General features: G+C 40.9%; 1 protein-coding gene across 2 annotated transcripts in view; it reads right to left on the bottom strand.

Annotated features, from left to right (window-relative positions):
* Positions 1 to 14,052, bottom strand: part of VCAN (versican) — a 120,082-nt gene that overhangs the window by 94,599 nt on the left and 11,431 nt on the right. For both annotated transcript variants that reach the window (XM_064176663.1, XM_064176664.1), the window contains exon 3: positions 7,655 to 8,026. In XM_064176663.1, coding sequence (XP_064032733.1) covers positions 7,655 to 8,026 — 372 coding nt within the window. The remainder of the gene's footprint in view (positions 1 to 7,654; positions 8,027 to 14,052) is intronic.

The following is a 14,052-nucleotide window of genomic DNA, read 5'->3' as shown; positions in this document are numbered from 1 at the left end:
CAACTTGTCACAGTCATCTAATCATCTAAACCTCCCTAATCAATGACCAGGGATATAGACAGCAAGAGACACCATCTCATTTGAGACTCATCAGAGAGGAGCTGAGAGCAGCAAGAGTCTGTGTTTAGCTCAGACTAGGCACATGACCTTATAATTGTCAAAGATTAAATAAATGCCACCCTGACTTCAGGTTTCCTTATTTCAGACTTGGTATCCAAGTCAAGGCTATGAATTGCCTTTGGCAAATTATTAGCAGGCAAGTAAACACGTGGGAATGATCATCAGAAGGTATTACTTGCTAATTGTCATCCTCTACCTTATCCCAAATCTCTCTCCAGGGATACAGTGAAAAGCCACCAGCGTCCAAAAGAAATTTAAAGTGGGAAGGAGTTGACCACTCAGTGTGAGCTACTGAGAAGAAAAAAAAACCTCTCAAGCATCTAAATGGTTCTGAGACCTGACATTATCAGACAACAATGGCAGGAAAATGACCAAGAATGAAAACAAAATAAGATTAAGCATTCAAAAACTGAGTTCAGGGACTCCTAATGTGAGACAGTTCGGCTTGTGAGTTTAATAACATCAAGAAGGACCAGAAGAAAAAGTCAAAACACTGAACAGAATGAAATTATGAGAGCGAACAAAGGAAAGCTGGTTCTGATAAAAAGGGAAATTTCAAGGGGAACATGCAGAGAAGGAAAAGAAGACAACACATGGTAAGAAAAACAAATGTGTCCAATTTGTTCTGCATATTTTTTTTCCAGTAAGAAGTTGAAGCACATAACACTGTGATACTGTCAGATCATTTTAAACCTAAAATACCTTGGAAAGCAGCACCTAGAGTGTAAGGAAAGGATTTCCCACAATCAGAAACAAGAAAGGAGGTACCTAGTGGTGCCTCTCTGCAGAAGCCTGCAGATTTGTGGCACTGTCATTGTCCCCTACCGCAAGGATGGCTCTGCAGAAGAGGCATGTGTCTGACCCAAAACTTCCTACATAAGCTAAAACTGTTTCACTCCTCACTCTTACACTTTCACTAGCTGTAAAATTAAAACAGTCACATGCAGGGTATAGTTAAATCTAACCTCACTGATCCTAAGAATGAAATATGCAAAGCACTTGATAATCCATGTGAATGAATGCTGAAACGTGTATCTGAGAGAAAAATGAAAAATGACAGTGTGAGGCCCCTCAGGAGACATACAGGGGACCTGGTTACTGAGCATGTGGAGAAGGCTGAAGTACTGAACAACTTTTTTGCTTCAGTCTTCACTGGTAACCACTTGATTCACTTCACTCAGGTCACAGTGGTTGAATGTAGGAGAATGAAGAACCACATAGGGTAGGAGGTGAGCAGGTGCGGGAACAACTCAAGAATCTGAAAGTGCAAAAGTCCATGGGACCTGATGAGATATACCCACGGGCACTGGCAACTGAAGTTTCTGGGCCACTAACCATCATATTTGAGAAGTCATGGCAGACTGGTGAGGTTCCCACAGACTGGAAAAGTGGAAACATAACTCCCATTTTGAAAAAGGAAAGCAAGTAACACCCAGGGGACTACACACCAATTAGTCTCACCTTTATGCCAGGTGGGGCCACTGCTGAACGAGAAGGCAGCCTTAATAACTGAGGATGCGGAGAAGGCAGAGTTGCTGAATGCCTTCTTTGCTTCAGTCTTTACAGCTAAGGCTGAACTCCCCTATGGACTCCAGACCCTGGATGAAGGAGAGGAAGCCTGGAGGAGGGAATGCTTCCCACTGGTCAGTGCAGACTGGGTTAGGGAACAACTGCACGAAGTGAACATTCACAAGTCCATGGGCCCTGATGAGATGCACCCAAGGGTGCTGAGAGAACTGGTTATCATTCTGCCACTCTCCATCATCTTTGCCAAATCATGGCAGACAGGAGGGGTGCCTGAGGACTGGAGAAGAGCCAATGCCACTCCAGTCTTCAAAAAGGGCAGGAAAAAGGTTCCAGGGAACTACAGACCAGTCAGTCTCACCTCCATCCCTGGAAAAATTATGGAGTAACTCACTCCTCCTGGAGGGCATCTCAAGGCACTTGATAGAGAAGAAAGTTACCAGGAATGGTCAGCATGGATTTACCAAGGGAAAGTCACGTTTGACTAACTTGACAGCATTCTGTGATGACATAACAGAATGGGTAGATTCAGGGAGGCCAGTGGACATAGTCTACCTTGACCTTAACATGGTCTTTGACACTGTGTTCCATGATATTCTAGTGGGCAAACTCAGGAAGTGTGAGATGGAAGAGCAGACAGTAAGGTGGATTAGGAACTGGTTACAAGATAGAGTTCAAAGAGTGGTGACCAATGGTGCCAGGTCCAGCTGGAGAGCTGTGATTAGTGGCGTCCCCAAGGGATCAGTGTTGGGTCCAGTGCTGTTCAACATCTTCATCAATGACACTGATGATGGGACAAACAGTGTCTGCTCAGCAAGTTTGCTGATGACACCAAACTGGAAGGCTTGGCTGATACAGCTGAAGGCTGTGTGGCCATCCAGCAAATCCTGCACAGACTGGGCACAGAGGAACCAAATGAGGTTCAACAAGGACAAGTGCAGAGTCCTGCACCTGGAGAGGAATAATAAACTGCACCAGTACAGGTTGGAAGCACCTGGAGAGCAGCCCCATGGAGAGGGACCTGTGAGTCTTGGTGGATAACAAGTTAACTATGGGACAGCGATGTGCCCTTGTGGCCAGGAAGGCCAATGGGATCTTGGGATGTGTTAAGAAGAGTATGTCCAGCAGATCAAGGAAGGTTCTCCTTCCCCTCTACTCTGCCCTAGTGAGACCTCATCTTGAGTACTGCATTCAGTTTTGGGCTCCCCAGTTGAAGAGGGACCAGCAGAGAGCTACAAGAGAGAGAGAGCAGCAGAGAGCTACAAGGATGACTGGGGGACTGGAGGGCATGTCTTATGAGGAGAGACTGAGGGACCCAGAACTTGTTAGTCTGGAGAAGAGAAGACTGAGAGGGGACTTAAAAACATCTGAGGGCTGGTCAGGAGTGGAGGACAGCCTCTGCTTACTTGGTCCCTGTGACAGGACAAGGAGCAATGGGTGTAAGTTGCAGCACAAGAGGTTCCACCTCAACACAAGGGGGAATTTCTTTACTGTAAGGGTCACAGAGCACTCAAACAGGCTCCTCCAAGAGGTTGTGGAGTCTCCTTCTCTGGAGACTATCAAAGCCTGTCTGGATGCATTCCTCTATGATCCATACTAGATTGTGTGGTCCTGCTCCGGCAGGAGGGTTGGACTCAATGATCTCCTTGGGTCCCTTCTAACTCCTAATATCCTGTCAACTGTGACTGTTCAGCCTGGAGAAGAGAATACTTCAGGTATTATAACTTATAACTGCTTATAGAAGCCTTACAACTGCTTTCCAATACCTGAAAGGAACCTACAGGAAGATTGGAGAGGTACTTTTTACAAGTATCCACTTGATAGGACAAGGGAAAATGGATTTAAATTAAATGATACATTTAGATTAGATCTTAAGAAAAAAATTCTTCACTACGAGGGTGGCAAGACTGGAATGGATTGTTCAGAGAGGTTGTGGATGCTACCTTCCTAGAGATGTTCAAGGTCAGGTTGCATGGGGACTTAAGTAACTTGGTCTAGTTGAGAGGCATCCCTATCCACGGCAGGGAGGTTGGATTAGATGATCTTTTCCAACCTAGGCCATTCTATGATAAGCAGCTATTGATACCCCAGAACTTGGTATAGGCTGTGCCTATACGTAAAGCAAACAAATTATGGCAGTTTCCAAGATCCTGCCATTCTTTAGAATGTCAAAAAATGATGTACTAGACACACATGACAAAGACAAAGGCAGAAGTGACAGACTAAACATATGCATCTTCCTAATGAGTAACAACTAACTTCAACATTTGTGGTCCAGTGGTGGCACAACCACTCCAGCAGCAAAACGTACCTTTTTTTGTCTTTTTTCTAGCATGTATAAAGGGGAAAAAAATAAATCTATGCAGGGTTGTCTAACATAAAACCTTCACCTCTGCCTCAGGATGTCCATGGTTGTCATGTCTCTGACAGCAGCAATAGGAATATGTAGGAAAAACAATTATGCTTGCCCTTAAGCATCAGCTACTCCTGCTCTATTTCCTCTTTTACAATAGCACATGGAAGTAGACATACCTCTTATCTAAAGTGGTAAAGATGGTTTTGGCTTCATTTGCAAGGAACACAATTAGGCAACACTTGATTATATTAGAAACAAAATCTAAATAACTTTACAGTAAGGAAGAATTTGATGCTGAAGCATTTTGAGTTGGAGCACTGAAATACAGATTTGAAATCATCAAAGAAGGTAGTTTTGTGTTTACATCCCATTTTTCTGGTAAAGCTAGTATTTACATTGTTGTTAAAAACATATGAATCTGACTTTTCTGAACTTCAGAAGTTTCCTTGGCATCTTATAAAAAGCATATTAACTGGGTATTTACATGCAGGTTATGAAATTTGTCTGTTGTGGTAGCTTTACAGAAAATATGGATGCACAGTTAATACGTATCTTTTTGTGGAGAGTCTTGATCCTGAGACTCAAGCAGAATAAAAAAGATGAGTAGAAATTTCACTGTTGAATTTCAATGCCAACTGTTTAACTTGTACAGCTTAAACTGGGAAATACTATATACTACAGAGAAATATTATTCATTTCAGAAATCAAATTTTTCATTCAAAATAAATTATGTTAAAACTACACTAATTTGATGCACAATAGGTTCAGTAGGTTTTTTGTGTTCCCAATAAATAAAAAGATACAAATAGCAAGTACAGTATTTTTTTTCTAATCCAAGCTAGCTGTCACAGTTATCCATTATCTTACTTGCAAAGGTTCGTTTGAGAAATGAACAGCACATCTGCCTAAGCTTATCTACACACCTTCATCAATGTTGGCATGTTTGTTTTGCTTGAAAGTTCCAAATGCTGAGATGTCCATAAAACAAATGGAACTCCTGAAAATACCTAGAACTCAAATCCTGCATTGGTTTAAAAATTCCCCAAGGAAAAAGCATACAAACCCCATAAAGTTATCATAACAACAAAAGAGCATTTTCACCTACTTCAGCAAAATGATGCAGATAAGCTTTGTCCTACATCATTTGGCCACTTCTGAGAAATTTCTTAAACTCGACTTAACTAGACTTAACACATATAATAGTGTTGGCAGTTCAAGAAGTACATGAATGTTGCTGTCTAAAGCATTAGTTACATTTCATCCCACACCTAAATGACTCCACACAGAGAACTTTACAACAGCTGGGTTTGCTAAAATTAATTTGCTTCCCTTTATGGTTAAGACTCACGCTGAAGCACACGCTTCCCAAGCCAGAGTTCCCACTGTTTTCTGCATACTTTTAATGAACTGAAAAGCTAAAGCAACAAACACATTCCTGCTCAGTCCTCAAAGAAAGTGCTGCACAAACATCTTTTGCATTTCATTTGTGGTAAGAACAGCAAAGTCAGTGATAACTTTACCTAATGAATTCACTGATTGCCCTGGAAGCCCCAGCTCCAGGGAGAGCTGACCAAAGCGTGGTGCTGAATGAACTATACCAGCTGTCAGCCCTAAAGCCACCACAGCTACGACAAAACACTAATAACAGGTAGCAAAGAAAGCCGGGACTATATATAAGATCACATTTCTCCACTTGTGAGCATTACAACATAACAGAAATAAATAAAATTTGGGACAAATGTTTGGGAGGTTTTTTGTTTTGTTTTGTTTTAATAAAGCTGAAATCACCAAAAGCCCATAAAACCTAACTGCAATGAGGGTAGAAGATCTGAACAGCAACATTCACAGGTAATCCTTAGGATTTTCATAAATGGCATTTGTTTACTTAATGTAGAAAATGAGGAATGTGGTACCCAAACAGTGATCTAACAAAACCGTTTTCCATTAGAGGCAAAATTTGGCTTTTTCTCCTTCTGAAACCATGAAAAGGAACAGTTGTAGAATGGAAAACGAATGCATGAAATTTTCTTTCAATTAGAAAGAAATATCTGATCAGTTCACCTCATTGCAGTGTTTTGCAGCAGCACTGACTACAGAAGCTGAAACACTGCCATAAACCAATTATGTTATAATACACATCTGCTTATTCTCGATATGGACATGTAGTCAAGGGACCACTTGAAAAGGAATAAGGAATGTCAGGTACATTAATTCCTGAAAAGTAATTTTCAAACCATGAATGGCTTTTGCCATTAGGTCTAAAGAGTTTATGATATTACATAGACATTAATGGTTAGACTGATTTATTTTATTTCCAGACCAAGACCACACCTCCAAAATCCTTCACTGGATTGATGCCAACACTGTTCAAGTTATGTTAAGCATATTGAAAGAACATTGTAATATCAAGCTCACAAAAAAAAAAAAAAATCTTAGCCACAGCTATAATTTCCAGCAGCAGATATTAATGTTTGTTTTGTGATTCAGTTATTTGAGTAAACACTGAGCTTTCAAAAACACCTAAGTGCAAAGGCGTGTAGGGCAGACTCCAAATTAAGGCTCACATGAGCTGGTACATCCACACAGCACAGTGTTGTTCTAAGCACACAAAGTAATTTGGGTCTAAACTTTGCATTTACATGGCACAGCGCCTGAGCTAATATGTCCTACCTTTCAGCACAGTTTGTTAGCTCAGGCTGAGTGCCAACTTGACAGGGCTGTACAGCACCAGGCTCTGGGGCAATCTCTATGCAGTACTTACCACGCTGTACAAGCAGGCTCTTAGGAAAAAAACACCCACAGATCCTGTGGCTCCTTTTACCACTTACAGGCTTTTGAAAGTCTTGTTTCTTCTCTCTGTTTACATGTACACTTCTCCCTCTCCAAGTTATGAAGGCTATTTCCTTATAGTAACGGCAAGAAAATTCTTAGCCCTGGACCCTCTACATGAAGGAATATCAGCAACTACCTCCTTACTTGTTTTCCTGCAGCTTCTGCCCAGCAGGTTTCCTCTTGTCTCCAACCTTTATTACTGAGACAGAAAAAAAATCTCTGTGCTTGATGTTCCTATCACAGAAAAAGTGGATGGCAGTTTTGTTGGCATGTACATCAAGTGTCAAGACAGGCTAACCACAGGTTCAGTAGCAAGGCAGTTGCTTCTTTTCATCCTACACAAATAATTAAAAAGAAACTATTTCCGCTTGCCAACCCTGCCTTCTTGCAAGGACACTGACATCTTCAGAAAGATATATTAGTACAATATGTATCATCTTTCAAAAGGACTGTTTTAAGGAAACTTTAGAGGCATCTTCTAATAAAACAACAAAAAAAATTGAGTAAAAGAAAGATCTTGCATTGCAAAGGACATAAACCCTTTGGGAAAGACATAAACTACTTTGGGAATCAATAAACAGAATTTCTTCCAGGATTAAAAAAGTAGCCTCCTCAAAAGTGTGACTGAGAAATGAGACACACACTGGGAAAGATTCATAAGAATAAATAAAAGATAAAGAGAACAGGAACAATGAACAATCAAAGAACAACAAATTGCTACACAGCCTCCTTTAAATGCTCTTTAGTTATATACTAACCACTGACTTTTCCTGTTTTAACTGGAATCATTGTTAACTATAAGTGAAATAGATAAATCCTTACCCTCCACAGCCAATGATACAATGCTTTGTGTGTCTTCAACTCCGTACATGACATCACAGCGATACACTCCTGCATCACTTGCACGCAGCTTAGAGAAAGTCAGCGAAGCATCACCGGTCTCCTCTGAATGGGTTGGAACAGACACTCTGTCTTTATAGCTTTGACCTATTTTGACGTTGCCATTTTGGGCGACGAGGACTGTTGTTTCTTTTGCATCTTTTCCACTTTTATCCAGTTCAACCTTTGACCATTTGATTCGAAGATACTCAGCTGCATAGCTGGAGCTTATAGTGGGTGTGGTTGAAAAGAAGCATGGCAACATTGAAGTTCCAGACAGAGATCCCTTTACCAGGGTTTTTTTTTCTGCTTTAACTAGCAAAATGAGGGAAAATGGGAGACAAAGGAGAAATAACATTAGTGGAACAGAAAAAAATCAGAAACAGATTAATCAGCTTAAACTATAAAAAGAGTTTGCATCAGTATCTTAGGCTCACGTTGGAGCTCTTTTTTGTTTGGACAAATTTAATTCACTGTCATCTGACTTATTTTCTCAATTTGTTATAGTCACCAAGTTAGAGACTTTCTTTGGAAAGTATTTTGCAAATTTAAATTAAAGCTGTAACAGCTAGGGTCTTAACCTCTTTATGAAGCAAACCACTCTAAGTGAAAGATGGTGGTCAAAAGCACGTATACAGGGGAGCTACTGATATTTACATATCACCTTACCTCACATCAGCATGTCCATTTGGTTCTGCCCCAAGAGTAAAACATGACTTTGCACACATGACATCATTTACTCCATTATTCTTTAAAGAGTTAACTCTTTTTATTGCATGCATGCTGAAACAAAAACCTTTCCAGTGACAATCTCTCAAATCATTCTTTTAAAATTATTTCCTTGCAGCCTCAGGGACTTTAACACGTTGCAGAAATAAAGTACTTCAGGACGTAAGAGAAAAGAAGGAAGTAAAGTGCACAGAAAGTCCCTACTTGGCTCAGACTAGATGTGATAGTACCTTTATCATTCTTTATGACATCTCCAGCTGCAAATGCTTTACAGTGAAATGCTTCCATCTGACAATATCCTGAGGGGAAAGTGACTACTGTTCATCCAACCTACACACAGAACTGTCTGAGGAGAGGATTTCTGTTTGATTTATTTTTTGTGTGATGTTATTTCACCATACATGGTGACTAAACGAAGATTCAAAGATGATGCCCAACAGTGTCTATCTTACCTCTTCCACTGCCCTGCATTCTAACATTAATATTCTGGGTAGTGGAACATGCTGATCATTGATTTGAAGTGAGCTCGGATTCTTAAAGTTTAGAAGCACAGGAATCATAGAATCAACCAGGTTGGAAGAGACCTCCAAGATCATCCAGTCCAACCTAGCACCCAGCCCTAGCCAGTCAACTACACCATGGCACCAAGTGCCTCATCCAGTCCTTTCTTGAAGACCTCCAGGGACGGTGCCTCCACCACCTCCCTGGGCAGCCCATTCCAATGGCAATCACTCCCTCTGTGAAGAACTTCCTCCTAACATCCAGCCTATACCTACCCACGGCACAACTTGAGACTGTGTCCCCTTGTTCAGTTGCTGGTTGTCTGGCAGAAGAGACCAACACCCATCTGACTACAACCTCCCTTCAGGTAGTTGTAGACAGCAATGAGGTCACCCCTGAGCCTCCTCTTCTCCAGGCCAAACAACCCCAGCTCCCTCAGCCTCTCCTCAGAGGGTTTGTGTTCCAGGCCCTTCACCAGCTTTGTTGCCCTTCTCTGGACACATTCCAGCACCTCAACATCTCTCTTGAATTGAGGAGCCCAGAACTGGACACAGGACTCAAGGTGTGGCCTGACCAGTGCTGAGTACAGGGGAAGAATAACCTCCCTTGTCCTACTGGCCACATGGTTCCTGATACAGGCCAGGATGCCATTGGCTCTCGTGGCCACCTAGGCACACTGCTGCCTCATCTTCAGCCTGCTATCTATCAGTACCCCCAGGTCTCTTTCTTCCTGGCTGCTGTCCAGTCACTCTGTCCCCAGCCTGTAGCGCTGCTTGGGGTTGTTGTGGCCAAAGTGTAGAACCCTGCACTTGGCCTTGTTAAATCTCATCCCATTGGCCTCTGCCCACCTATCCAGCCTGTCCAGGTCCCTCTGCAGGGCTCTCCTACCTTCCAACAGATCAACACCTGCTCCCAGCTTGGTGTCATCTGCAAACTTACTGATGCTGGACTCAATCCCCTTGTCCAGATCATCAATAAAGATATTGACCAGGACTGGGCCCAGTACTGATCCTTGGGGAACACCACTAGTGACAGCTGCCAACTGCATGTGGCACCATTCACCACCACTCTCTGGGCCCAGCCATCCATCCAGTTCTTGACCCAGCACAGAGTGAATCTGTCCAAGCCATGAGCTGCAAGCTTGGCTAGGAGTTTCTTGTGGCAGACAGTGTCAAAGGCTTTGCTGAAGTCCAGGTAGACTACATCCACAGCCTTCCCCACATTCACTGAGTGGGTAACCTGATCATAAAAGGAGATCAGGTTGGTGAGACAGGACCTGCCCTTCCTAAACCCATGCTGGCTGGGCCTGATCCCTTGGCCATCCTGTAGGTGCTTTGTGATGGCACCCAAGATGACCTGTTCCATGACCTTGCCTGGCACTGAGGTCAGGCTCACAGGTCTGTAGTTTTCTGGCCCCTCCTTTCGACCCTTCTTTTGGATGGGTATCACATTGGCCAGCTTCCAGGAACTTCAAATGCTAGCCACCAACAGTGTGATACATGAAATAGGAGACACCAGCCCATGAAAATTATCTAGCTATGTAACTAATATAAAAAAAAATAGTATCTCTCTATAAAGAGTAGATCTGGGGGGAGAGATGGGAGAAAAATCGTTTGTTGATTATTTTTAACAGAGACAGATTCCTTTATACGTGATAAAGCATTAATAGCATCACCAAAAAAAGTTGAACAAGAGAATAATAAAAAAAACCCAACTGACCAAAGACACAGAAGTGTGTTCCTTCCATCCGTGTCTACGCAACTAGAAGTTCTTGGAAATGCAATGTAGATATACTCAAAATTATTGTAGCAACACAGATTAGACCAAAAAGAGTACAGTAACTATTGGGTAAGTGTTGTGTCAAAGGAGACGCATTGCAGCCAAAGCTCAGGTGAAAAATTCACATGGAACAGCACTGTTTGAGCACACTCACCAAGAAAATGTTCACTCTGTGAACCAGGTACATAGTGAGATTTTCTTCCTTCCATTAACTTGTAAACAGAACAGTGATGGTGCAATTCACCTTTAATAGTCAAAGCAATCATTTCACACACTTTGAGCCTAAACCTAGCAAGAATCTATTTGTAAAACAGGGAAAGACAAAACCAGGTCCAAGTGGAGAAATCACAAGGCTTGAAGGCAAGCCTGTAGAAGTTACTGAAGATTAAAGATTATCTCAAAAGCTTCAAATGTATACACATTTTTTAGGGAGAGAATTTTTTTTTTCATGAGGAAATGAAAACTCAATTCACTTAGAACTAATTGATTGCTAAAAACTAGAAAGGACTAGTTTTATCCTGGAAATGTACAGCATGAAAATATCACTGCCTTTAGTATCACCTTTAATTAGTTGAAACATCACCAACTTAGAGTGAGGTAAAGAAATAGAACAAATATTTTGTCCTTTCAGTTGTGATGGAATTATTGCCAAATTGCACAGGTGGGAGATTAAAATCAGTCTCATAATATTTAGTATTTATTACAATCTCTTGTCATCTACATACATTACAGAAACTTCTGAAATGAAAAATTATCTAGTTATAGCGATTCTGAGTGACAGAACTTTAATAAAGTCTTGTGTATTCACATCAGCAGACTGAAACCCCTGGCAAACAACACACATCACCGTGATAATCAAACTAGGTCTATAGTAGACTGGGCCATGTCCCAGAACAGAAGATCATGGAGTTACAAACACACCTGTCTAGCTGTAGGAAGCATTACAAAGCACTGTGTAAAAGAAGCCTCTGTTTTGGCGAGGAAGAGGGGAGACGCGGGCAAGGAAGAGGGGAGACGCGGGCGAGGAAGAGGGGAGACGATTTCTCCTTTCCAGCCCCTATCAATTGTATGTGCTAGACTATTCCTTAGAAGGGATGTGGCAGGCGAAAATATGAAGAAAACATTTTTTAAGTGTTTGTAAATCGGAACACAAGCTGAGAAACGTAGGAGTTTGCCAACATTTTTTTACACCATCTTTACCTCACCATGTACGACCTAGAAAACCTGTAACATCATGTACTCTTAAACAAGAGAATGGTTTTGAAATGAGTAAGCTGGTTGGTGGTAAATATAAGCATTTTTTCCTGCTGCATGCTAATGTATCACTCATGAATGATTAATTAGGGATAATACATAGAACAATAAAAAATAAATACACAGCTAATTCCAAATCACCTGGCCACAAACACATATCTTGGCAGAATTCCCAGCAAAGTCAATGGGAGATTCGTAGAAGGTGATGAGACAACAGAGTGAGGCCAAGAGCAGCACAGCACAGTCAGATTACAGGCAGTCTCAGTAGACAGCATGCTTTAGCAGCTAGGCAATTCTGTTGTCTTCTATTTAAATATTAAGTATGTCCAGCATCAGAATAAGTAGCAGAAACTGACTTCAGAATGAAAACTTTTTCCATGCAATGTCCTTACAGAAGACAGTCTTGACAGATTTGACTTACTGGGTAGGATTTTGCCACAACACATTACTTTTATTTTCTTCAAACCTAAAGTTATAGCTACACATTTCTACCCATTTATCATGGGAATGATGGCATCTAGAACACTGTGTCTTTAAAAAAACTCAAAATATTCCAGCTTCATTTTTCCTCCAGGAAAGCTGCTTTAGGTCCTCCAAGTCTCCACCATTTCAGCTGCAAAGTCAGCTTAATATCTTTCTTTTTGAAAGATAAAAACTTCCATTTGAAAGGATTCTTTCTTAGAATTTGTAAATTTTCTCTGTTGTAAATGCTACAAAACTCCTAAAAATAACAATCTAAAGTTTAAAAAAAAGTCAGAATTCTGCCCTTTTGCGTTACATTAACCATAACTACCAGACCTGTAGGTCTGCAAGCAGGAAAAGTCTGAAGAATGCCCAAAATTAAGTGGCACTGCTTAGAGGCAGCAACTCTACTACACAATGAAGCTTAACTGAGAAGAATGTTGTTACTGAGTATGGAGACATGGAGACAAAGATCACATGCTTACAGAACAAAGATTCTATTTACATTAACACAAATTCATGAGACAAAAAAAAGTCAATTTTTCATTCTTCAGTAACCTGCTTACGCCCTTGCCTACCAGCAGCAATAGAAAGGACCAAAGAAATTATGTATTCTTTTATGCTGTCTTACCAACACCAATCTTAAGAGAAGTTTTTTCATTAGCCATAAATCTTTTGATGATGGTTATAAGTTAAAATGAATGCATCACTTAGACAAACTTTTATTAAAAACATTGACTGTATAAATAATAGACTGAGATGCAACAAAAACTCTCACTAAGTTCTTTACAGGGTGGTCTAAGCAAGCAGAATAAGAGAGGCATAGAGTGATGAAGAATCAACCACTTTCATATTCTGCAGGAAATTCACCAGAAGCCAAGCAACTGTAAATCTCACCTGCAGAACTAAACATATGCAGACATCACAGGCATTTATATCTACAGTGAAAACATGCATATTATCTATATACCTTTGAAAGGACGTATTAAATGCTGCAGTTTGGGGGTTTTCTATCATCTTCTGGATTACAGGGCATTTATGAAAACATACTCATAGCATGACAAATTGTCACTGAAAGCAGACAAGATAAACTCCAATATTAATCAGTCACAAGGTCCAGCTTGCAAACTACAGTATCCAAACCCTATCTAGCTCAATGCATGTAAATGCCCCACGAGTAGAAAGCAGAAACCTTGCTCATGAATTTCTACTGTTAATCCTTCACATGTGTCAAAGCAAACAGCAAAGGCCTGACAGAAAAGCACTCCCGTGACCCCAGAATCGTAGACCATACATTCTGCTGCCTTCCTGACACACTTCTTCTAAGAATTTAAAGACTTAAAGAAGCCATATAAGACCATTCTCAATTTGCCCTCAAAGGAAAAATACATTTCTTCATACACAAAATCTAATACGCGTGCCAAGCAAACATGTTGGGTATTTATGAATGTGACCACTCACAAAGATGAGAGTGGAAGAGAAAACAAAGATGAGAATAATGATTGGTGGTGAACACATAAAATTTTGCATGCTTATAACTTGCTGTTTTCTAAATAAAGCTTCGGGTTTTTCATGACTTGACATGAAGACTCATAGATCCCAGGATTCCAACTTTG

This window comes from Pogoniulus pusillus, chromosome Z (genome assembly GCF_015220805.1).
Source record: "Pogoniulus pusillus isolate bPogPus1 chromosome Z, bPogPus1.pri, whole genome shotgun sequence".
Taxonomy (NCBI): domain Eukaryota; kingdom Metazoa; phylum Chordata; class Aves; order Piciformes; family Lybiidae; genus Pogoniulus; species Pogoniulus pusillus.
Note: the sequence above shows the minus strand (reverse complement) of the source record. Positions and strands in the feature narration are given on the sequence as shown.